Consider the following 27,943-nt stretch of genomic DNA (forward strand, 5'->3'; position numbering starts at 1 on the left):
AATACTAGTTTTCACCTGCGGTTTCGTCCGGGTATTAGGGGGGGGGGGGGTGGCTATGTAAGGTGTGTCGTAGGGTTATGTATAATAAAAAAGTAACCTATGTCCTTCCCTCAGGTTCAAGCTTGCTTTATACCAAATTTCATAGAATTTTAATACTATTGACATTAAAGATTTTAGATAAATAGAATATTTATGAATACTAGCGGAAACTCTCGCAGTTCAACTGTAATAAATAATTGACGAATTGAAAATATCTTTGGAGATTAGGTTAGAATTAAAAGAGTAATCAGTTTTTTGTATTTCCCTGTACTACACTTACGTACTACTTATTGTATGAACTTTCAATGAAGAATTTAGAGTCAGTGTTAGAAGTTTTCCTTTTTCTTATAGCAATCCTCTCATCGCGAACGAAAGACTTTGGAGTAATATAAACAGTCGGTCTTTCTTATGATTTTTAAAGTATCCCTAAATCCTTTGTCAATACGGCTTTAAATTAGTAAACGAAGGCTACCTCCAAATTTTAAGTCCCATGTAAAAAACAGACTATGTATTGTTAGTCTATCCGATCTCATTACCAGTATGTGTAGTATCACGTGGTATGGTATACACATCATTACCCCATAGTAAACACCATAAGACATGAGAAACGATATCACAAGTCCTCAATACCCAGAGTATAGATACCAGCCATAAATCAATTGATATAAAGGTCTTGAACCATACGACTTTCTCTGGCTTTTCCTCAATTACAATTCAAAATAAGTAAATGTACGAGCATTCGAGTCTAACTTTCCGTTTGCTTTTAGGACAATATTCACTTTCTTCTCAAACCAAGAGAGCTGAAATGGCACAGTAGTTAGAACACGTGAATCGTGAACCAAACATTGTGTGTTTTAAGTTGCACGGGTGCAAGCATTTTAAGTTTATAATTCAATGTTTGGTGAAGGAAAACATAAGGAAACCTGCAAATATCAGGTAAAAATCAAATATATCAATTGGGCAGCGTGGTTAAATACGCCTTAAACGTGTTCCTCAGGAGGCCTTCGCCCAGGACTGGTACATTTATGGCCTTTTACTTTAGTTTCTTGACCTTTATTATAAAAATATCAAAATAAACAAAACACTATTATTTAAATCATACATAAAACTGTACAAATACCAAATCATGTAGTAGAATCTACCGTGTACCTGGAGTATAAGGTAGTATAAGGTAAGTATAAGGATTCTTATTAAGTCGACTTACTGGAATTAGTTCAAAAAACTTACTATTTGATGAAAAGTTAAGTTTAAATCAAGGCAAAAATGTACATAAGACTATTGTGCTGCTATGTCTAAACAACGTCACGTCATGTAAGATGTCACTTGACCTTAGAATTGATAAATCATCGAAATGTAAATTATAAAACGAAACAATATTTTTTAATAATATAATTAAAAATTATTCGAATATTAAGGCTAATACAAATTATATGTAACAATGTTACATATGTACATTAACTCATTACATCCAAAAGGTATTAAAATCGTATATGACAAAAACTATATTCATTTATTCGGGGAGCAAACAGTACTATATTATAAAATCATAAATACTTACAAGACAACATAAAACAAGAACAGACAAGAGAAAAAAAACAGACATATTATTATTATATTTATAATAATATACTTCTGAACGAGTTCGTTCTAGGAGGTTTTACTCAACGAAGAATGGCAAACTTCTCGAGAGATATTAAAGTGCTTAAGCGAGTACGCAAACATGTGCAAAGTGTACCTATTTCCTTACTTGCGAAAACCGAACAGAACCAATATATAATCTTCACGACACGAGAGTTCGGGCGCAAAACCAACGGCTTGAAATGTTTTTCAAGGCAAGGGATTGTACTACTGAGATCTTCTTTACAAAAAACTATTTAGTGGCTTAGCCTAGACCTGGGCTATGAATCGAGGACCCCGAAATTCACAGCTTAATAAGCTAGCCGCTGAATCAACGAGGCAGTCAATAATAGATTTTATATAATATATAACGTTGCGTTAACGCGAGTCCACGTTGCGTATTCACCGTGACGAATCAATAATATTGTAACAAATTCCATAAAAACACCGTCGTACCCGTTAATTTACAACGATAATAGCGAACAGTCTTATAATGACCATGGCCGAACCGAAAAAAACTGACGCAAGATCATAAATTCTGAACACTAAGGACTTAAAACTTATACTAGTCTATTTTTCATTTAAAAGCATCGAGTAAATCAAAATATTCTTTATTCAAGTAAGCTCATAAAAGCACTTTTGGATAATCATGTCACAGTGATGGATTAAATTTAAAGCTACCACCGGTTCGGAAAGTAGATTCTACCAAGAACCGGCAAGAAACTCAGTAGTTACTCTTTTCCACCATTTTAATTACAGAGTATGTCAGTAAACAACAACAAACACTAAGTCCACGCTTTTTTACCTTTAATATAATCTTGTATTTATATTATTATGTTATCTTTATCTATCTTTGTTTGACGTGACATACGAATATCGTGCCTCAGAAAGGATGTATTAACTTTACGAAGTCGGAAACTAGGTGTTATTTAGTTTACCTTTGTTGTAGCAAGACTGTACGATCATATACTTATAACTTGTATAAATCGAACAGATAATATTGAAAAAAAAAGGTTTTTTTTTAATCATTAATTTAGTTTTAATTATGATGTATAAGATACTTATGTTTTTTACTTTTAATGAATGTTGTTATCGTTTGCTTGACATTAATTTGTATTTATTTACAGCAAAAAAAACTTATTTAATTTCACATTTGATCTTTACATATTTATAACAATGAAAATATATATCTATTAAAGACGATGTTAATATCATTGGACAAAATTATAACGAGCCGTTACATAGAATATTTTTTAACATAATCATCTGACACTGTTTGTATCAGTGAATTCAAATATTTAAAAATCTCTGGATAAATTGTGCCCACTAAGTAAAACCACATAGTGTAAATAAGTTACTATTAAAACAAGCTCTTATTTGACTACAATTTTAAATAAATCACGGTTATTTAGTACACTTGATGATATTTAACAGCAGCAGAAAATATAGGAAATTGCAGCTTAAGCTATAAAATTTAGTAAGATACAAACTGGGGAAGATAAATAATACTAAATGCGTGGGTACCATTCACTCAACATACGTACTATCGCGAAACAGTAATACTTACTGTGTTCCGGTTTCAAAGGTGAGTAAGCCAATGTAACAAACACAAGGGTTAGTAACTACGCACACATTGGCAATGTCGCCCAGCTGAGATAGCACAGTGATTAAAACGCTGGCATCTTAACCGATGTTAGTGGGTTCAAATCAAAGTAAGCACCACAGAATTTTCGAGTACTTAATTTGTGTTTATATTTCATCTCCTGCTTGGCGGTAAAGGAAACATCATTTAAATAGAATTCTGCCACACGTGTGATGCCACAAGCTCCAACTCATCTCCACAAAGGTCGAGGTCTTAGCCCAGTAGTGGGACATTTACAGGCTGATATAAGAGATAGTTAATATTCTCCAGAGTACCATTGCCTGTGGGCGGTTTACGATGGTAACTACTTACCATTGGGTGACCCATTTGCCAGTCTGCGTGGCTATTTAAATTAAAGAAAAGTGGCATTTAGCCTTTACGAGGATGGAATCATGTGCATACTACACACAATATATAGATATATCTGTGACTAAGATACTCGTTCTATATCATAATCACGTAAAATCAATCTAATATTAGTTTTGATCAGATTGAAAGGTTTCCAGACTATAAGATTAATATATAAATCTAGACTACTTCTAGACTAGTAAAATAATGTGATTTGAGGTCACGTAATGTACTGTCCATTATGTCAATTTACTTTGTACGGATTTGTATTGACGTGTTATTTTTATTATTTGTGTGAGCAATACACTCAGTAATCTAGTTTCATTGTGTTTATTTTATAAAATAAATACAGATCCCAAACCTTGTGTTAGAAAGACGACTTGGAAAACATTTTCATCTCATTTTGTTTTAAGTTAACTGAATGTATTTATTATTTAATTTATTAGGTAATTCAACAGCTGGTGCATACGTTTTATTATATAAAATATTACTTTACTCGTAAATAAAACCAAAAGAGTAAATACACAAAAAAAATAAATTTATATTGTATTTTAAAATTAATTTATTTCTAATTTTAAAGCTGATTGATTCTTGTATTTAGACCTATTAATATACGTTGGTATATGTACACCCTTAATAAAAAATGCAGGGTTTTATACTCCAGGTTTGTTGACTAGAGTTTAATAGACAAATATATCATCATACATGATGTTAGCGTGGGATATAAGATAATATCAGAAGAAAGAAAATGCAATGATGGTCGGTTGCTATAAGAAAGCTTTAATGAAACCACAGATTTTGAGTACGCAACAAACAATCTTATACTTAGGGAATTATTTATAATGTTTTATTAATCGATCTTCAAAAACGAAAGTTAAAAAATATAAATGTTAGTATGCGTTAAATATAAGTTCGGTTTTAACACATGTTTATTTTATCTATACATTTGTTTTAATATTATAAGTACTTACAACTTACTTAGTAACTTAGGCTGTTTATAACATTAGATAAATTTAACAGTAAAAAATATGCAACAATTCGTTTATTTCTTTTTTTTTTATAAAAATATAAACTTTAAATTTAATTAGCGAAATGTAATAATATCTGCAGAATTTTAATACAAAATCAAATACTGTGAATCAAGGAGTTTCCGTTGCCGAAAGATGTTCTTAAATTTAAATTTAATTAGCGAAATGTAATACTATCTGCAGAATTTTAATACAAAATCAAATACTGTGAATCAGGGAGTTTGCTTTGCCGATAGATGTTCTTATTGATTATTGATATTGATGATATCTTTCTGACCGATATCGGTCACGGTGGCTACTCTGAAAACTAGTCAACTACGCAGGCTATATTTTACACAGTATTCTAGTCGGTCATAGTCATAATCTGATAGGACGGTCAATCAGAAAGTGTTCGCTCGCAGGACCCACGTTTTCACGTGCTTTCTGAGGCACGGTATCATCTACATCGTCAACATCCAAATTCAAGGTTGATATTACACATTTAAAACTATGATATACCAATCAAATACTAACACTACTCGGGGTATCAATCTAGTACATTGAGATTTGCGATTTCCGTTAGCCGCTAGACCAGTAAGACAGCTCGAATTATATATAAAATACCCAATTATAATACATAAATCATTAACATAAATAGGCGTAATACATATATAAATGAAGAATCTTTACTCCGTAAACGGGAGACAGAGATTTTCTATGTCATACATATTGGCTCATTTCGCTTTTAAGTGGCACTCGCTAGAAAATCTATACTTCCATCGTCACCGTAACAACAAGTACAGTTAGGGAACCACGATTTCAGCTACCCAACTATAATGGCACAAGCTTTATTTCAATAATTCGTGATTTTCGCAGTGAATTGACATAGTATTTTCAAGACTTCAATAAATTCTACTTTATTTGTATAGAAATACGGTCGAAATTGTTTAAAGTTTCTAGTTTGAAAATTTCTGATGTAGGTCTGCAACGTAAACGGTAAATATGTACAATGGATGATTTTGGAAATGTATTTGATATAACGCTTCATAACTTAGCTTTAATATTGTTTGAATTCTTATTTATTATGACTAATATTAAAAAAAAAATTAGACTTTTTTTAAGATTTTTTTCGTTTATTTTTATAAGTAAAGCATTAAATTTCCATGGAATGAGATTAAAAATTACAAGATGTAAATTGGATTTGCATTTGACACAGTAGGCGATAATCTTAGCGGATGTTAAAGCCATTTACCACGGTGGTAGCTATATAGGTAGTTGGTTTAAAATTGGTATTCCACAAATTGGAATAGGTCATAATAGTTGTTAAGGCTCTAATAAATGAAACGTAACATTTAATTTATACGGTTTTAAAAGACTGTAGATAATTTCGTAAACGAATAACTAATATCAGTAAATCTTACTCCTAGTTTAAAAGGTCCTCTTCTTTTGAGAGGGAATTTGAGGCAGATTTTCAGCCGACACACGTTTGATCTCTGTGTTTTTACCACCTGTGGTAAATCGACTCTACCAGCAAATTATACTATACATATTTACACATACGAATTATTCTCATTCTATGTAATATTTTAAAGTTCGCGGCCGCGCTTTGTATAGCACGAATACGAGTTAGTGAAGGCGCGTGCGCTCGTGATTGGGTGCGTGTAGGAATAGCGAATGTGATTCGAATGATTGAAGGATCAAAGGTATATGTTTTAGAACCAATGTCGATGCATTTTTGCCAAGTACACGAGCGCAATTTTTTTGTTGCTATATTACTTTCTATTTATTAATAAAGTTTTTGTTAAAAGCATTAGCTTTGTTTAAATGCTTATTATGATGTTGCGGCAATCCAAGACATGACTGAATTTCCACTGTAATTTGAGCGACTCACAGGCTCACGAAATATATTAAAGTGTCTCTCGTACGCCTCTGACTGACGCACATTTACTATATTGCAGGTGTAATTTCAAAACTATTTAAAATACAATTGTATTTGTACACTTATTAAATAAATGTAGTCGTGTTGTACATACGAATAACTATAAGTTATATATAAATACATTCGTATATAATAACGAACAAACAAGAGACGACGTGATATTTATATAGGAGTTATAAAAAATAAAAATAGCAACTACATTTTATTTAAATCTGGCTATACATTTGTATCTTATGTGTGATATACTGTGTATTCCAGTAGGCTGAAAACTTTAAACTTTTGTAATATATGTAATATATTATATTTTTGAATCGGATCAGAGTTTTGTAATTCGTACAAGACCAAGATGTTGGTTACTTTGTATTTATTTGGATCCATGTGTTTTATGAACATTCTTCTTAATTAATATTATTTATATTTGCATTAACTGTATTAAAAATTAGATATAAATATTTATTAAGTATACAATTCTGTTTCTTAAATCACGAATATTTATGAATAGAAAAGAGGTCCCGATATTGATCCTTGGGTAACGCCTAGAAGAACAGTTTGTTAGCAAAATTAGTTTTGCATATTTTCAACGATTACAGGTTGGTATTGATATGTACGATAAGGCTTAAAGACCAGCTGTAAAGATCGCGATCACCACTTACACCAGCGGCAAGTCTTAGAAGGAGTATATAATGAAATATAATGTTGAAGGCTTTCTCAAAATCCGTACTGATATAATCTACTTGAGAAGTTAAGAGTGATTATACGTAGCTTATATAATCTTAAATATAGTAAATTTCGTATAATTCTTACATTTGAAATTTTCATTTACTAATTTAAAGACGTAATAAGTATGTATGTATGGATTTTATTATTTAGAGACGGAACGACTGTTTAGACCCTATTATATTAACGACTTTACAGAATTGATACGCTCACGATTAAGTAATAACTTTCAAATTGAATTGTAGCAAAACAAAAATGGTAAAAAATTATAATCATTAACATGATAGTTTTATAATGAACGCTAAATCAAAATACCTATGTATAATTTTTAAGCCAAAAAAAAAACCAAAACTCTCTTTTGTAAATCATTGTTAAAAATAACTTAAATTATAAATACTTTTTGTAATAAAGGAAAATGAATTGGATAAAGCAATTCGAAAGTATCATTATAACTTATTTGCATTCTAGATGGAAATCAAGTGAATTACACTTTCGTTGCGTTGATTAGTGTATTTGGAAAATTCATTACACCATATATCCTTTAGTGGCTATAAAATAGATATACGAAATAAGCAATGTACGTTAAAATGGGAGGTAAACGATTGCGTTGGCGCTCCGCAGTAATTTAAATTGAAATTTGCTTGTTCATCTTCTCATTAATATCAAATTCGTATGGCTTTTATTTAAATGCCATGATACCATTATGTGGTATCCGCATTATTAGTTTGCAAATTGTAATAAAATGTATCAAATTATATTACAAATAATCTGTATATAAATTTACGAAATTTTGAAATGAAGATATATGTATCTATTTAAATAAACTATTATCATAACTTAGGTTACGTGATAAATTTTGGAATTTGCATTATAAAAGTGTTAATTTAAACTTTTGTAGTTTCGGAGATATTTCTCATTCGTTGAACTGGAACAATGAAATATTAAGAATTGCTATGTGGTGGAAGATTATACGAAATCTAGATGCCCACTCAAACAGACTAGCATATAGTACTACTACAGAAAAGTAAAAATATAATTAAAACTAAAGTAATGTGGCGTGGTATTATATATTTAAAAAAAAATCAAGACACTCAGAATTATACGAGTACGAAGTCGAAGCAAGTATGCAATTATTTTATTTTTCAATGCAACAGTTAGGCCTCTAATTGTACAATTTATCAGAAAATTGATAGAAAGTTGCGGACAATTTAACCCAACAAAACTCTCCGCTTATAGAATAATCTAAATTGAAATTGTTCAAAAGAACCAATCTAAAAACATTACGATTAATATTCTATTTTAAAACATATTTTATTGAAAATCAGGAAAGGAGGTTATGTTCAATACTTTATTTTTTATATGTTCAAATGTATTCATAGTCGGTAAATATGGGAAAATGCAGTAATAATTGGTAATGATTATTTTTTTTATATTCAACCATACGCCTGCGATGTTTACCCGTCGAAATCATTTTGAAGCCAGGAAACTCGTCTCGATTTTGCCTATCTTGGCAGTTTTTTTTCAAGTTTAGCTCAGGGGAAGATTGCTCTCGACCCCATTACACCGTGTCACCACTACACAGACGATAGTCGTCCACCATGGCTAGCAATAATATTGAAGAGTACAAACCAATCCTGCCCAGTTTTCACCATAGGAAAGTGTCAGACCTCCACTCTTTGTACAAGCTGTCTATCCCGAGTTCACACGAGTCATAAAGAATTTATCTGAAGATTGTGAACTCACCAAAACGACAACATCTCAAATTATTATCGAGATCTACCAGACGGAAGTATAACATTCAGTGAGCTGAGCAGAAACTTTAAATAAGATATCAATTGAGTTTGTCAGATTATTCATAATTAATGTATATGTAATAACTTATAGTAAAAAAATAAATCCGTTCCCTGAGTTGCTATGCGCACGCCCACGAAGGAATTAATACAAACATTTTACAAAAGGCTGCGCGCGAGTCATTCCTTCAAATTGGACACCACGCGAACGGAGTCACGAGCAAGTCATAACTCTTTATCAGTTTCATATTTTATTTTCTACGTTTATTTCACAGATACACTCAAAGAATTTTAAATTAAAAAAAAAACTATTATTAGATTGTTAAGGATTACAATTTTGAATAAGTAATCAATACTTTCCTAAAAGTAAAGTCTATAAAAATATAAAGTCCCACTTGTATCGAATGCATCGTAGATAATTTTATCAAAGTTGTTAAAATAAAAAAAAAGAACTATATTTCGCTCTCCATAATATTAGTATTATAAAGGTTACGAGGCTCTGCTTGATATTAATAACCTTTATAGAAATGTGAAAGTCTAGAACGAGATACAAAGTTTCTCATCTTTTTTAGTTTGCAATAACATTGTGGTTTTTACACAGTAATCTAATGAGGCACTGATGATGGGACCACCCGGGAATCAATTTAGTTACCTACTGGGTCCGATGCACGGCATACAACTGGGATCTTTTCTTGTAAATTGTTTCAATTTCACGATGTTTTTTTATGATACACATATTTATAGTCAACCTAAAAACTCTGATTATTTATAAATATTAAAAAGTATATGAAATTCGGTGCTTATCTGATTCAACGATCCAATATTTAACGCGGTATTGAGAAACTGTCTTTATCCACTGTGGATTACCAATTATATCTAAATTTAAGGAAATAACAGGATACAAAGACTACATTCCCGCAAAATCTTTCATATACATTGTTACGTCTACAGTTACTGATTTACCACTTTTTAATGGAGATCCAGGTATTTGCGCGAGCTTGTCTGTACAGGTACCACCCATTCATTAGTTATTCTACCGCCAAACAGCAATACAAAGTATTACTGTGTTCCGGATTTGAATTCATTATTCCTTTGCCAGTATAATTATACTCACAACAGACGTAATATCTTATATGTCATGGCTCATTTCATGACTCAGTTCTCAACGCTTTTCATACTTAGATATTTATGGTTCATACTTCTTACAATGCCAGTGTCAGAGGTGGTCAATGAACACTTACCATCAGATGGTCTGTGTCCGTCTTTCTTTGTACTATAAATAAAATGAATACATCTTTTTTTATATGTACTAGTGCTCGACATGGGGTCGAAATTCGTAATAATAAAAAAAAACAAAAAAAAAATATAAAAACATTCGTCATAATGTTTTTATTGATAACTCTAAAGCTCGTCAATTGTTACCAAACAAAAAGAAGAAAGAAAATCGATTGACAAACATAGGAGAAAAAGTAGTGAAGAAATTAACTATCTGTCCGTCCCGACTTCGTCCAGTTGAATTAAGATTTTTATTTACTTCTCGATCGCAGTGCCACCTACCGGATCCAATTTAAACCTGTCAAAAACTGTCATCGAAATCAATCCAACCGTTTAGGAGGGGGGGTTAGTTACATAAACTCGTACATAAGATTTAGACATATGAATATTTTATATAATAAGATGTCGACGTAATGTAAAAATAAAATTAAGATAAGTAATTTAGTCGTAACCTACTTTGAATAATAGTTAAAAATAATTATAACGTATCATAATATAAGCTTTGATCTGAATCATGGATAATTTCACTATCGCATTTAACGCCCACAGTTGACTAGAACCCATTTATCATAGCGAATAATCAATTTCCATTCGCTCCCACCGATACGTTGCTGGTGAATGCAAATTTATTTGCTCGATGTGGATTTGTATAAACTGGACCCATTTATGTGGCCGTAACACTTTAATGCACATTAATATTTCAAATAGAACATGTTTAAAATTCGAAAAAGAAAAGAAATTAATAAAAGTCAGTTGTCGTACAGGATAATAATAAGTAACTAAAAAATTAAACGCTGAAGTACTGAACGTGCAGTCTTGCGTTCGAACTTTTATTCAATGCGATGCTATTAGACGATTTGACTTGGTCCAGGATTTCCTGAATCACACGCGGAACACGTTTCATCGTCCATTGAAAGTAATCATTACGCTATTGAGCGATAATTACGTAATATCTTTGTTTGTGATGACTGTCGAGGGAACGAAGCGATGAAATGAGTAAAAGTGTTCATGTTCGCATCATTATCCTAGGTTGGATGTTATTAAGTTCAGTTATTTTCTGCTGAACCGTGTTACCTGATTGGATATCACATGCGAAAAATGGATGCGAGAATAAGTGCGATCCGCGTTGATTATTTTCTTTATAAATATTTAATATTATTTTTATTTTTTAGTTCCTGGCTACGATTGTCAAAAATCGAAAATTTTCTAAAAATAAACTTCACAATGAGTAAAAATAGACATAACAATGACTAACAATTCGCATGAGTTGAAAAATGATACGGGTCTTCGAAATCTTACGCTACTGAACAACTGAATATCAAAGAATCCATTTTTGAATTTTTGTAGTAAATAACAATTGTTATAAACAAAAATGAAAATAATTAATTCAACTTTTTATTAATAATAGCAACAATTGATTTGTGTCAGGAGGTTTCACTAGTTTTGATTAGTAGATTCTTTAACAGTGATGGTAACTTATAAATTCTATTACTTCTTCTTGTCAAAATTAATTAACATTTAAAGTGAACTAATCAGTGACCGTATTACAATCATAATCGGTACATTTAGTAGAATTAACAAATAAATTTCCAAATCTGACTGTGTCCAGCGAAATTACAATTAAATTGAAATTCTTTCGTAATATTTTATAAAATGGTGTATAAGATATGTATGTACGTGTAATGGCTTCATTTGAGTTTGAATAACTAACGATGTTAATCTACATAACACATTTCCTTTGCTACTCCACGAAAAAAATAAAAACAAATCGAAGTAATAAAAATAAATATGCGAATTCCCCTCTGAATTTGTTATTAGTTTTTGTATATAGATATTTTTATATGATTCGATACGAGTAAAACGCTATACAGCCCTCTGTCACTTGATAAATCAGAGAGGTAAGGGACCTGTGACATTTTCCACGTGTGATATTTATCAGTAACGCCCAATCGAGCAGTCAACGACGTATATAGCAAATTGATATTTACGTATTTGTACACTGAAAACAATCTGGCTTAAAATACCACTAGTGAATTACCACTTACCTATTCTTTATTTTAATTTAGAAATTCCAAGTAGATTGTGAAATATAAAAAATAATTTGGACGAATACGAGGCGCTTAAAAGAGTCTGTGATGAATATATTGGAGTTTTGATACTCGCAATAGTTCCTATTTTATAAACTTAATAAAGACGGTATAGACAAGACTAGACAAGTTATATCAAACGTCCGAAATATTTGGTAAAAGTGTTTTTTACTACTTTAAACTCGGTTCCTTCGAGAATTTGATCCTTTAAAGAAACAAAATCAAATTGCAATTATAAAAACATATATGAAAATAATCGTATTTTTATTAGTTCAGAAGTTTAGAAAATAGTACTTTCTGAAACTCTATATACCGGTCACAATCTTCATAATGGATAGTCTCCTTTGGCAACAGCAGTTAAGTTGGTAAGCCCATCTCGGAATTCTATTCTGTATTGTATTGTATTGTATTCTATTTGTGTGTATACATTACACACAGATTACAGATTGGAAAAATTCTACGGACTTGAAAATGTTAATTTGAAAAAAAAAATGCAATTTAAAAATCGAACAATAGCAATAACTTCCTTGTCTATGGGAAGCGAATATGAAATTTTTGAAAACCTACCTACGAATTATTAACAATTTTACCCATTGACACAAAAATGCAATTCTCTGAATAGAGATAATTGAACGAGCTGAGTCAAATTCACATAATGGTACAAAGTACGCACTCACACTTCAATCGTATTGTCTTTTACTAACACTTTTTTGTCTCGAAATTTTCACACTAAAGATCTCTTAACGTTGTCGTGAATTATTGAATTTCTCTTTACGAATTCACTCTAAAGAGTGAAATGATTTTGACATGCATTAAACATTTATATCTTAATATATTATTGAGGCTGTTTGCAAGGTTTATTTCAATTGTACGTAAATCTGATAAGATGATCTATTATTAATTTCGAATAAAAAGTTTTATTTCGTGGTGGGCTTTGTGCAATCCGGTCTGGGTAGGAACCCTCCACTCGTCATAAATTCTACCGCCAAGTAGCAATACTTAATATTACTGTGTCCCGGTTTGAAGGGTGAGTGATGGCGCATTGGTTATGTAATTTAAAATAAAATATCATAGGGCGCTAATGTCCATAGATGGTGATACTTAAAATCATGTGACATATTTTCCCATTGGTCTACCGATGTCATAAAATAAAAAAAAAAAAATAGGTGTAGAATTTAGCAGACGTAAATCTTTTCGGACGATTTTAGAAATTAATGTACGGGTTATCCGTGACAATTGCCTTTTTTTGATACATGGTCCAAAACCGAACACTATTTCTAAGAAAGAGTGTCATTTTTATCCGAATAACAAGTCATAATAATTTACTAATATAATTTGTATATTTTTAATGGTGATTGAAAATGTATGTCAAAAGAGCAATGTCGTGGGATCTAAAATTTTTGTAAATATAGAGGTGGCTTACAAATAGAGCGTGTAGAAGTGATCTCCACGGTTTGTGGTGACTTTTCGATTCTTTATCAATTTCAGACGATAGACGTGTTTTGGAGCTCTTAAATTATTTATTTACGCTTATGATTGAGAAACGGTAAATATCACTGAGTTTACACAGAAATATTTACGTACTGTATGTACATTGGACCGAATACAAGAGAACGAAAAATAATACAAACAACAGTAAAAATTATTTTATTTCGTCTAGTGCACGATTGCAGACTAAGATAAAGATTATTTCACAAAAAGAATATAATCATACATTTGTCGTACCGTAGTTATTGTACGACATAATCTGTATGTATTTTACTAACGCATCAAATAATTTAAAATTAAATTAACATCGAATATTTAGTTGAGTCGCGTTGTGAAATACCATAAAGCTTTTCGAATTTATACGACCGCATACTCTACAACTTTCCTTGCGGATATATCCCTGCAGGCTGCATCTGCATCTCGACCCTACAATTTCAAGTGGGTGAGCGGTGGTGGGCTCTTGGTTCGCAGCGCACGCGCAGTCCCGCTCCGATCGTTACAGCGGCCGCACGCGCACGCCGCGCCATGACTCGATTACTGTTCGCTCTTCTAGCGCTCGCCGCTATCGCAGCCGTTACCGCCGAAACACCGCGACCTCGACTTATAGATTTTAACCCTTGGTCCTGGCTTCCCAACAATCGAAATAAATCCCCATCCATTATGGACTATTTTTTTCCACCGTCAAGAACCCCTAAACAATCTTTGTTAGACCCACCTGCTGACAGACAACCACCCACCGTACAAACTACTATGGATGACTCCCCAACGATGACGACCCTTCAAGAACGTCCTACGACGCTAAGTAGAAAATCCCATAATAAAGTAAAAACTACCGCGTCCGCTATCCGTCCTACTGCATCCACGCCTCCGAAAACAAAAAAAACGACACATAAAAACGTCGCTACCGAAACTACTATCGCTTCAAAAACGACGCAAACATCGAAAATTGAAACCTCCCCACCGACCACTAGCATCGTTACCGCTACGGTGAAACCGCCCAAACGCTACACCATCCGCCCGATACGGACGACGGAAACTCCGGTAGTTCAGGAAACCGAGTCCACGGTCAACACAAACAGCGACAGTACGGAAACTGTTGTAGGTATTGATACATCGGGAACAACGATCGAAGTAACGAAAGATACAGTTCCTACTTTGAGTACAGCCGCTGATACGCGGTCTACAGAAAGTACGGCCAGCACGGGCATGGAGTCGACGACGTTGTTCGAGAGCACTGTAACGGAATCAGCGGACAGTCGTGAGGGCTACTTACCATTGCGGGACAAGCCACAGCAAACTCACGTCAAGATCAACGAGCAAACGAATAAAGAGGTCAGTAATTTCAAAGATTATCGAGAATCGCTCAAGTCTAATAGCTGTAATATTTGCAACTTCTAATGCAGATATATATTTATTGTCAGGGACAATTATATATTAAGTTTTTCTTGTAAACACGCATTTCTTTAAAACAATGTTTCTATATAGTTTCACTTGCAAATTCTCACGTCATAAATTGTCATGAATAATTTATGGGACGTATTTAAATCTAATAAAAACGTGTTACTTTGGTTGACTTGAAACGTAGTCTTACAATAAATTCATTATCGATATTCATAACATGTAAATCGTTTGCCGTAAGACTAGACTTGCTAGAAAGACAAATTAACTGTACTCAATAAAATTATATGTACTTACACTTACAATTAAAATAATTAAAACTTTAAACTTAAATACAGAATATATTATTACAAGGATTCTTGGGCATCGCGAATATTGTTTCAAAATTAAGATATAATTTATTCAAGTGGTCGCTTACTAGCAGTTTTGAATCGTCATTTTACAACATATTTAAAGCTACTACCGGTTCGGAATGTGGATTCTAAAGATTTTGCATCAATCGATACTGCAATTTTTAAATAAATATAAGAAGTTATGTTTAATCAAATTTAAATATTGGATGAAATATAAAAAATAACAGAAATATTTTATTAATTCTGCCTCATTATTGGTATGTGTCTTTTCTAAATACAATTCTCTAACAGTGAAAAAACTCAACAAAAGAATTCTTTAACGCATTATGGTAAATATGAGGCAATTAATGTAAAATATTTCATATGCATTTTGTAAAACTCATTTGCAAGAGAGCTTTGCACATGTACATTGTTTGCGAGTAAAAAAAAAGTAAGGAGTAATGATAGATCGCAAGAGTTCCTCGACTTTAACTTTAGTATAATAAGAAATAGCACATGAGAAAACGATCAAGTATACGAAGTAGGCTCACATTAAGGGATCCGTACCTAATACGAATACGAAGAATATCGAAATAGTGATAAGGAATTAATAATAGGTACTTTTTTACTTGGAATTAATTTGTATGACAATTATTGAATGTGTGAGATTAAATATTAAAAACGCTTTACATGACCACATTTTAAATTAACATTTAGGTAATTTGCATTGTATTAAAAAATAAGTGATTTTTTAAAGATGTCCTTTTTTATTTTTAATATAGAGAACCCTAAAAATGATTACGTTGTGAAGATACTCGACGCATATTCGCTAACCTGTCTCCGTGAAATAGACGTTAGAGTAATAATAAAGCAACAAAGCCGTCTCATGGTAACCAGTTTTATTCTCATTTCAAATAAATATATGGATGGTAAAATCAGAACCGAGTCAAAAATACTTGTCTTATATTTATTTAAGAGTATGGTATACTTTGAATAATTATTTGGTGGGAGGGTTTTGTGTAAGTCCGTCTGTGTAGGTACTTATGGTATATATTCTACCACCAAACATATTATATATTTGATATTATTGTGTTCCAGTTTGAAGGGCGAGTGAGCCTTTCTGCCTTCAGGCACAAGAAGTATAAAATCTTAGTTCTCAAGGTTGGAGACTCATTGGCGCTGTAAGGAATAGATAATATTTCCCACAGCGCCAATGTCTATTCCACCTATGTCCACCTATGTTTATTCTATCTCCACCGCCCGTGGAGACCACTTACCCTCAGGTGGCCAATATCCATATGTCAAAAAAAAAACAATAAGCTAAATTACGTAAGGTTGGTTGTATTTCTGAAGAGCCATCTGGCTGTAAGTACACTATACAGTCAGTACAGGGACCAAACGGTCATATAATGACCATTATTCAGAAATAAAACTAACCTAACCGTTTATGAATTCGGACTGCAACGTACGCATACACGCGTACTAGAACTGGGATATTGCCATATTTTAATATGAAATATTATTTTGTAAATATGAGTACGGCCTAAGCAGACTGCTAAAGTCGACATCATGATATCTGAATTAAGACAATAATAAATTACATTTAAAAATACTACCGGTTCGAAATATAAATTCATATATAGTGGAAATATAAAATTATGTTTTTTGAAATTTATTTAAGTTTAAGATTTCAGTAAGCTAATCTTGATATGACTTCGTATTCGTCGAATTTATTTTTATTAAGAATAGACTGATTAAGTGAAATCGACTCCACGTTTCTTGAAAAAAACATAGCACTGACCAAAGACTTGAAGATATTATGTAAAAAAGATTCTAATCACGTAGAAGTTTGTACTTTCTTCTCATTAGTCACTTGCGGTCACAAATGCAGTTTCTTAAAAAAATGTCATGGCTTTACGAGAACAATATTAAAACTTTCACTTTATAATTTTATTTATACGAACTTTAGTTAAAATAAAACACTGTCGGATTTAACGTTACATAACTTGATAACCATAATCGTACAATTTATATATATTTTTTTTTCTTTTACAAACTATTAAAATAAATGATTATTTTATGAATTTCAATACTCTATACTATCTTGTGATACTTGAAAACTTTAGATTTCTTGCAAACTGTTTCAAGTAATAACTTTATATAAGTTTACAGTTCTTAAGAAATGAGAACTAAGTTTAGAGTAGTCGAAGTTCTTGTTGGTGACGGCTTACTCTAAAGTCGTAATGGATTGAGAAACTAGAAGACGAAAAATTACTAATTATAACATTTAAAAACAAAGGGATTAACAATAAAAATAATATCGAATGATATAATTAATCAGAACGAGATACATTGCTCAAAAATAATAGATATAAATAAATAGTAAAGATACGCCAACATCGTTGTAGAACAACAAATTCATTGTTTACACAACTGTAACCAATCAAATCGAATAGTGTTACTGAGATGAGTTGTAACAAAACAATCTTGAGAATCGCTGAAACCGAATCTAATACTAATCGTGTCTAATTAATCAGTACGCATTGCGGGTAGAAAGTCGATAGCCGTATCTATCTTACGATTGGAAGAGAAAGGGGTATGGTACCTTAGGTACAATTCGAGAACTAGGTTAGAATAGTCGTAAACAGTAACTGCAGTGGAAAGTATTCAAGTAAAATAATACATCTATTGTTACTCAACTTAATACGAGTCGGCTACGATCACTAGTATGTATCTAATGATAGATGGTTAACTAAAGGCTGCACATCGAATGAAAGTTCTTGCTCTGAGCACTTAAAATTGTATCGGAAAACTAATTACCTTCTGACGATCTAATCGATTCTTTTATATTTCTTTTTGATCCAAGAACGACGCGTAAGTTTTATCATATAATTGAGTATAATATTTGATACGTTATAAAATACTCCGACATTAGAGTTGCACCTTTTAATTTCCATGATTAAAATTGTGTAATCCCTTAAAATTATAATTGATTAGTCTTGTATCTATCTAGTTGATATCTGTTATGTCATTTTGTTATGCTTTTCCTTTAATTTATGAAAGTATATAAATGGTTATGCAAGCCTATACAATTGTGACCTGGTGGAATATTAGCCCTCATAAAAAAATACGTCTCGCTTTCGATCAAGATTAATTTAAAATTGTATTCGAAAGAAATCAATACACTAATTGGAATCGTAAAAAAACAGATAAAACGAATCGCATTGCAATGATAATATTTCTCAGAAGGAAGTAGCGCTGTAAGTAACAGTAAACTAATCTTTTGCTATAAGAATCTATCTGTAATTATCATTTTTTTTTTATTAAAGATGACTTATTACATTCTATTAAAGATCTGTTGTACGAGATTCCCTGATTTAAAGAGCTCATAATTACACTAATTCTTATAAACGACTGCGAAATAAAATAATATAGATAAAGTATATAGCGAACTGTATTTACATAAATTCCATTCCAGGCGAAGCGATATCTATCGCCCTACCTTAATATATATTTGGTCACGTCGAATACTTACGTCGAGAATTTCAGTGTTTTTTAGAAAATAATTCATCATTAACCAATGAGTGTAACTTATCTAGGCTCGCAGATAAATAGACGTAAAAGATGTGTGTACAGTCAACATAGATTTAAACGAATGTATGGCACTCGTCTAACATGAAGACCATTCAGACAGGTTTCCGTGTGACGCGGTAATTTGTGCATCACCGCGTGCGACGACCGACATTGACTTTTCAATTCAAGGCCATCAGTTATTGCATTTATTGCATAACATTCATTCATCGTTACGATTGTTCACGTGGACATTTCATTACATTTTTTCTTTGTAACGTACGAAACATTTCACCCATATTATACATTCGTGTTATAAAGATTAAGTAAACTGAGTATGGTTAAGTGTGTATTTAATATGACTATAAATGTGAAACAAGCTTTTAACGGTAAAATTATATGTAACAGTTAAAATAATGAGCTAAATAATAAACGGTTTAGGTTGCCCAGTAAGAACGTGCGGAATGTCAACCGTTTTCGGTTGAGATCCGTATTTGGTTTTACTAATGATTTTTCATATGTTCAATTGATCTCGTTTTTTGCAAAGTGGTGCAAACCGGTAAGTGTCAAAAGACATTTTATTCTATGAGGATCATCAGTATGAGTCAAAAAAAGTCAATTCAATCCAAATATGTCTCGAAGTAGCGTGGTGGAATAAGCTCTAAAATTTCTTCCTCCTTAAGAAAGAAGCAGCGAGCGATTAGAAACATTAAAAAAATCCAAAATGTTATGAATCAAGAAGATGAAATGTAATAGTTACTGTTATTTTTTTTACATATTTAACCTACATCGTAACCGTGTAAAACAATTTATCTTATTTTTTATAAAGTTCCGTTATATAAAAACTCTTTATTGGATGTTATGGTAGTTAACCGCATAGATGTAACATATGCCTTGAAGACACGACGCCAGAACGAGCACGCCATATATATATGGAATAATAAACGATTGCGGGACTTGAACTCTGGAAAAGGATAAGCTTGGTTCCCGGGCAGCTAACGTTTCTTGAACTTTTTCAGACGGTTGCATAATAGAGGCTAACCGCTTACCCGTTAGTGGCGGACGTCAAAACATAAATCCTAGTATAAATTGTATGCTATAACTAACCGCAAGATTGTAATTATGCGTGTTCCTCATAATAATCACGATGACTTAAAATTTACATAACAATGTTGTATTCAGACAAATGTAGAATAAGTCAAGTTTGTTTTCGTTTTAACGCTAATAGCAATGAAGTGAACTGAATACGAATTACTTGAATATCTTTTCGCTATAACGCTGACTCATCAAAACATATAACTAATCAAAGAAAGCGAAACCAAAGAATTAATAGTAGAAAGTGTGCAAAATCAATTATTTACTACCGATATGTTTTCAATAAACATAATATTGAACGGTAGTTGAAGTACAATTGATCGTAGAACGTCAGCATTCCGACGAAATTCTATTTTGTAACTCAATTCCATTGGTTAGAGATTTATTTTATTGTTCCCACTCAAATTTAGAACGATTTTTTTTTTTAATTGTTTCGAAATTGATAGGCAGAGAAATACGCAAACAGTCTTGTTTGTAATTAACGGGCTGTAATGAAGCTGCACATGTCAATCAAGTTTGAAATTCACATTCTCCGCTAATTACTATGGTTGATTCACTTCCACTATTTAATATCGAATACGAAACGTTTTTATTGCATCTTAATGACGCTTCGCTTCAATTATCACGATTTACGAGATATAAATCTATTTATGAGTTATATGTTAGGTGATAAGTAGGTATTGCATTCAATGATTAACCGTGTGATGAATTTCATTAAAACATTTTGAATAGTTTGAATAAACCCTTATTACAGGTGCCTTGGTATTTTAAATTCGATATATATATTTTATTAATATCAGTTATTGGTGAAATATTTTACCTTATTTACAAGGCTACAATTCCTGGGTCGGGCTGAAAAAAAGTTATTCAGTTCTGACGAGTTCTCAAGTTGACAGTTATATAATCCCGTGCTTCGAAAAATCAAGAAAGCCGTTTGTTTGATATATCGTGAATAGTAGATTACTAGCGGACAATATATCCTTCGATAGTCCTTGTAATAGCAGCTAGCCGAAATTCAGTAGTGGATACTATATTTTATTTATATATATATATAAATTTAGGGTGTACCTTATATGACCAAAAAATTTTTTTTTTAAATTTTGTTATGCATACCCTCTATTTTTTTTATAAATGCTAAAACATACTCAAATATGAAATTTCATCTTTTTAACATGATCGCAACCCGTGCCGACCAAGCTACAAAATTTATTAAAAGTCATTTATTTGCCTGATAGTTTTGTCCGCTATAAAACTAACATAAATATATATCAAACTATATATAAATACAACAAATGAAGTGAATAAGAATTGAAATAAAATAAGATAAACTTTATTCTTTAGTTAAAAATATAAAATAATAATAATCAATCAGGGGTAACTGATCTTTAATGTAGTTTTTTACAGTCTGCATACAAACTTTTATGTTCCTGGACACAGTACAACAAGAATTGTTTTTACTCTTTTTCTTCTTTAAGAAGCCACACATTTTGGATAGGAGCTTTAGTCGCCTTAGTGCATTCGAGCCAAGGTTTAACAAAACAAATCAAAAATATTCTTCTATTTTATTCTTTATTCAAGTAGGCACATAATAGCACTTTTGAATCGTCGTGCTGCCACTGGTTCGGAAAGTAGAGTTTACCAAGAAGAACCGATAAGAAACTAAATAGTTAGTCTTTTCCACCATTTAAATTGTACAACTTTTGTCAATAAAGTACAATTAAATCAACAAATACTAAGTCACCTCTTCTTTATCATTAATATCTTGTAGGAGAAATGTGTTGTTTTAACGTTCAATTTAAATTGCTATTAATAAAATTATAAATATAGAAACGACTACATCCATCTCCAAGAAGGATGTTGAGTACATTGCGAATTCGGAAACTAGGTGTTAAAAGTTTACCTTTCGTCCTCGTGCCCATACAATGATGGTCCGGTCACTGTTTTTTTTTCGAAAGGATATATACTATTGTAAATATAAGTATGTAATATTGTTGTAAACATATTATGTCGCAGCTTTAGTAGTTTTAACTTTAATATTTTGCCATCCAAAAAGTCTGTGACTTCGTCAGGTACATTTTTCTGAAAGTCAGTTTTTATTGATTCTGCCCTGGATTTTTTTGTCTTCATAATAATTAATTTCTAATTTAATTATTAATTTCTGCTCAGAATAAGCGCTTCTAAAACCGAATGAAGAATATAAACGGAGTCTCTTATGCTTATTGGGCATAGACATAAAGCTGCGACAAGTTCAGGTGTTATGACATTATTTCCACCTCTTTTTGATTTTTTTTCAGGTCAGAAATGTCTTTGTTAAAATTCTTGCATTTTCCCAAAATCACTTCCTAATCACAAGATTTGCACTTTACTGACAGTCAGCTTAACTTAGCGAATATTGTACAAGTTTCATCTACACTATTGACTGTGTGAACTTTTCGATTAGATGGAATTCTGCACCTTTTATTTGATGGCTGACAATCCGATAAAGAAAATATTGTGTTTTTCATTTCGTAATTCTATCGACATATTTATAATATATTTTGCAATAAACAATGACGCACTAAAATTCTTAAAAATAACGTAAAAAATAACAAATACAATACGTAGTTAGTGGTCGCAGCGCAATACCCGCGGAACTAGTATAGAGAACTTTAAGTCGGAAGTTGGCACGGGCTTAATAAAACGGGCTTATATTTTTTTCTAGGCAATATTGGGTTGTTACTAAAATTTTAAGAAGGTATGCGTAAAAATATATCGAAGTTGAAATTTAACAGACACCCTAATATATATATGTTGACTTGCTTGGAAAGTCCCTTTAACTTTGAAGTAATGTCAATAGTCGTCCTTTAGAAACCACCTTTAGAATATTCTGTTTGTGAATATTTATGGCATCTCCTTTAAGGTTGAAGTATACTATAAAGTTGCTTATGACATTAGAAAGTACAGAAGTATGTTAATTTGATGGTCAGTGTTGTTAGAAATGATTTTCACTCTCGGTAAATCGCGAAAAGTGCTATTACTTATGTATCTAGAGCGCCGAGAGGACGGAACACTCGCATAAGTGTCAATAATAACGTTAAATAGCTGTTCGTTAAGTCGAACCTTTAAGGCAAACATTTTATAGATCACTTATAAAAAAAAACAGTTAAGATTAAAATTAACGTTATTTTTGTATGGGTACTTAAAGTAACGTTAAACTTTTCCAAAATGATATGATGTTATTCGTGAGCATAAATACAAACAGTTTTCATTTAACCGTTTTTTTAGCATTATGTTGCGTACAAGTAAATAACTAAAAGATTTTCTGTATGTTTAAAACGTAATAAGATAACGAATTAGTTTATAAATAATTATCTTTGTATCGATTATGACAATACACTTAAATATCTTAATATCTTTTCACGTTCGCTTTGAAAAGTTTTAAGAGAAAGTAGCAGATTATCAACTATTGTGTTAAAAGGTCTGTATGATCCATCTTTGACCTCACCGTCAGTTTCAATTCTCTATTCATAGGAAATGTGCAGTCATTAATGATGACTATGCTAAATTCTTTATAGCGAATTCATACTATTTTATTTACTCTTATAACGTACTTAATTTACATAGCATACATTCGACGTAATGGTATTATATGAATTAAAACCTTATTGCACTTAAATGCCTTAAGAAATTAACTGTCTTCCGGAGTTAATAATTGTACTGTAAACTAGTGTTCGGTAATAATTTTATTACATAATACGAGAAGCTGCGATGCCGGACGGTATTTATTATGATAAAAGATAAAAAGCGAATTATTAGATATGAAGATATATGTGAAAAAAAATAAACATGATTATCACTTACTGCCTGCACTGTACGTGTCGGTACACGGTTACCACTGAGTAACTCACCTGAAAAAAAGAAACAAAAACATTATATTACGTGACTTCCGAGACAAAAGAATCGTGTAATAACATCACAGAATCGTGCATGCGTAATATTTTATAATATTATTTAGCTTGAGGCGAAAGTTTATTTGACGCTTGGAAGCTTGACCTCTCAGTTCATTAAAACATAATCGAAAGTGAAATTAAATAATCACCGAGATTACGTCGATAGCTACTCAATAACATGTGTTCCGTCACATCTATACAACCAAATTAAATAAACGAATTCAAAAGGAAAATAGATAACGTAAAAGAAAAAAGTGATTAATTTCGTAATAAGAATTCGATTGACATTGTATATCGTTTTGGAATTTATCTGTACACAATTCGACACCAACAATTTATACTACGCTAACTCGAAAGTGTGTGCACACTCCGCTAATAATAGTTAGTTAGCGTTAGCGTAATTTAAATCGATTGATTTAAAAAATAGCGTTGTATAAATATTACAATAGTGATTAAAATCACTACTAAGTACTAGGGACGGTTTTTTTTAGATTAGTCTCAAGTTAATTTTGTAATGAGAAACAAATTAAATTCTACAATGTTTTCGAAAATATTTTGCATTTTATTTATTAATATATTAGAATTAATATTCTACTATTATTGTTTATTAATATCTAATGTACCGTAATAAATATCCCTTTAAAGCCTGCGGATAGATTAATTGAATATCAGACAGTAAGTTTACAACATATTAGTTCCTTATTAAGATATAAATCTTAACTGTAAATTAAGAAGATCATGGTAAAACAAAATGATCCTAACGAAAACGGAATAAGGTTGATTTTGATAACTTTATAAGGCTTATATATCGTTATAATTTAAGCGAAATTGATAGATATTAAGCGTTAGAGGGTTACTCTCTGTATATTAAATGTAATGATATGTAACGGCACTTACTGCTTTCCGTATTAAGTAATAGATAAAGACTGAATACATTATTTTTAATGACATAAAAAAAACATTTATTTCATTGCGATAACGTACAATTCAATCGTTTTTCCTGTAAGATAAAATATCAGAAAGCGAACACTGAGTTACCGCCTCATTTTAAATTTCTATTCGTCTCTTATATAAATTGTTTGAATGACTTATCATTACATATAATCAAACCACTTCTTGTATACAATTTACTATATCTGCTGATCCAGGAGGATACATTTACTGAATAAATCTTAAAAATCACTTGATTTAAAATATAATATTAACATTTTTTTAAACGCGAGTTCTAATGGGATATTAGATAAAAAAATCGAACAAACTCGACAAATATTAACTCAACTCCATTTAAAATTTAATTTTGTATTGCAATTCAAATAAATAAATATATCACTTATAATACTGACGACTTATCTAAAAATAGTTTATATTTAATTGTTTTTAAAAATACTCGAAGTTGGTATTGTCGTATCACCGAAATCGGTTAAGCAGTTTTTCAGTAATTTATGAACATACAATAACTATTTAATTCAATCCTTATTGTAGTCGGTTAAATGTAAGTTATTTTAGCCGGATATTTCATAATGTAAAATTATTCCCGAAAATTATGCAGAGAAGATGTATTTTTCGTATATTTTTCAATATATCGTCTGGATTTATTAGATGCAATTAAATATGTGAATGAAATTATACAATATATATGAAACGAATTTTTACAACCATCGACCACAATAACGTTGCAAAGAATAATGAATTAAAAGAAAAAAAACAATTTGAAAAAAAAAGTTTTTATTGAAAAGCGCCAAAAACAAAAAAAAAAAAGATACTTTTACACTAAAACTTACTGTTAACTTATAACGTCATTTCATATTTGACAATTTATATGATATAAAAAATTGATTTAAGTACTCGTAAATTACTTATTTATCTTAACATACTTTCATTGCAATTTAAATAAAAGCTTGTATAAAGTAAACCGAGAATGGTGATGTTATATACCTTTATAGATTCTTAAGATTAAAACGAATAGAAGTAAAAATAATGACAATAAATTCAGATATACATCGTGTTTATCGCATTTGAAAGCGTAGCGGATCTGTTTTAAAACAGGACATTACTTTGAGTCGACACAAAATACGTGCAAAAATGTTAAATGTTTATTTTTACCGCTAGCTATGGAATTTTAGTTTTTATATCTTAACTGTAAATTTATATCGTAAATCTGTTTATTCTTTATATTATTTATCTTTTATTTCGAGAAAATTCACAAGACAATGTAACATTATCTATTTAATATAAGAGGACATGCCAATTTATAATAAACTATTGTTTATATATACTAATATTATACTTGCGAAGGTAGTTCTGTCTGTCCGACTGTTACTCTTTCACGGCCAAAACATTGAACCGATTTTAATGAAATTTGGTATAAAGCTAGCTTGAATCCCCTGGAGGAACATAGGCGCATACATTTTAATGCTAACCACCAAGCCTTTAAACACGACCGAAGTTGCAGGCGATAACTAGTTTTATAAAAACAACTTAATGAAACAAATCTTTTAATAAATTACTCTGAATTAAATTTTAAAAAAATTGTCGAGCGCTTCTTGGCCTAAGTGATTCTTAAAAACAGTAATTGCTGAGTAACACGATGAATTCGAAATGAAGATTGTAACATTACCAGAAAGCATTAACCATAGCGGTTTATATGACTATTTGAAATACTTGTCGCGTTCAGGAACATGCCTAGTGCTATTTTACATATAAAAGGTTAGCTGTTGTTTTATTATTTACTAAATAAATAAAACTAAACAAATATAAATATACTGACAGCCGTACATTTTCCGATCGCCCACGTAAACGTCAAACATGGCCGACCGTTGACTTGTCATGTCATAGAATTTCATGGATTTAATATCGAAATATTTCGATAATACGAATTTTGCTGATATATTAATGTTATCGACTACAAATACATTATATTAACGATTCATAATTGTGGAAAGATTTAAATCGGGTCTAACATGCACGAAATTATTAATATAGAACTTAAACAAGGAATAAAATGTAAATAAACTCCTAACAAATATTTCACATTCGTTACCTATAATCGGTGTTCAACGAGTTATAAGTTTGTCATTTATGAAAGAGCAGTTAGTATATACGAATGGTTTACTTAAAAACTAGGCCGATTACGATTTTATTACTTGCTGTACAAAAGTGTATCATCTGGCCTATCGCGAGTTGCGCTTTGCTCAACGGAATCGTGTTCAATAAAACACTGTGTCGACTAGCGGTCTACACTTTTTTCGACCTCGAGCATTTCGTCAAGCTGTTATTTAACGCTCCAAGTATTGATCGTGATTAATAATTAACGTTCCAAGAGTACATATTAAAATTTAAAAAAGGAAATACGCGCAGTATTAAATACGAACGCGCGTGAGAAGTACTATTTCTTCGGCGTTGTTAAAAAAAATATAATTACTGTAAGATATTATGATGTTTTTTTTCACCCCTACTATCACACTTACTCCCATTTCAAAACTTACAATTTAATGAAAAAAACAATGTATAATAAGATAAGATGTAAAGTTGTCTATTTCGTGCGACTTAAAACTTAATTGGCGTTTAGCGAGCGAGTTCATCATGTTGTTTTCATATCAACTTGTGATCACGCAATATAAAATTCACTTTCATCACTTTTTCATAAAGTAGTATAACTTCAAAAAACGAA

General features: G+C 31.2%; 2 protein-coding genes across 3 annotated transcripts in view; one reads left to right on the top strand and one right to left on the bottom strand.

Moving 5' to 3' along the window:
* Positions 1-27,943, bottom strand: part of LOC113398775 (elongation factor-like GTPase 1) — a 104,797-nt gene that overhangs the window by 33,706 nt on the left and 43,148 nt on the right. The window lies entirely within an intron of this gene.
* Dsx-c73a (doublesex cognate 73A) overlaps positions 14,409-27,943 on the top strand; it is a 50,073-nt gene continuing 36,538 nt past the window's right edge. The window contains exon 1 of the mRNA XM_026637666.2: positions 14,409-15,281. Within this exon, the coding sequence (XP_026493451.2) occupies positions 14,475-15,281 (807 nt within the window). The 5' untranslated portion in view covers positions 14,409-14,474. The remainder of the gene's footprint in view (positions 15,282-27,943) is intronic.

The sequence above is a fragment of the Vanessa tameamea genome, chromosome 14 (assembly GCF_037043105.1).
Source record: "Vanessa tameamea isolate UH-Manoa-2023 chromosome 14, ilVanTame1 primary haplotype, whole genome shotgun sequence".
NCBI lineage: Eukaryota > Metazoa > Arthropoda > Insecta > Lepidoptera > Nymphalidae > Vanessa > Vanessa tameamea.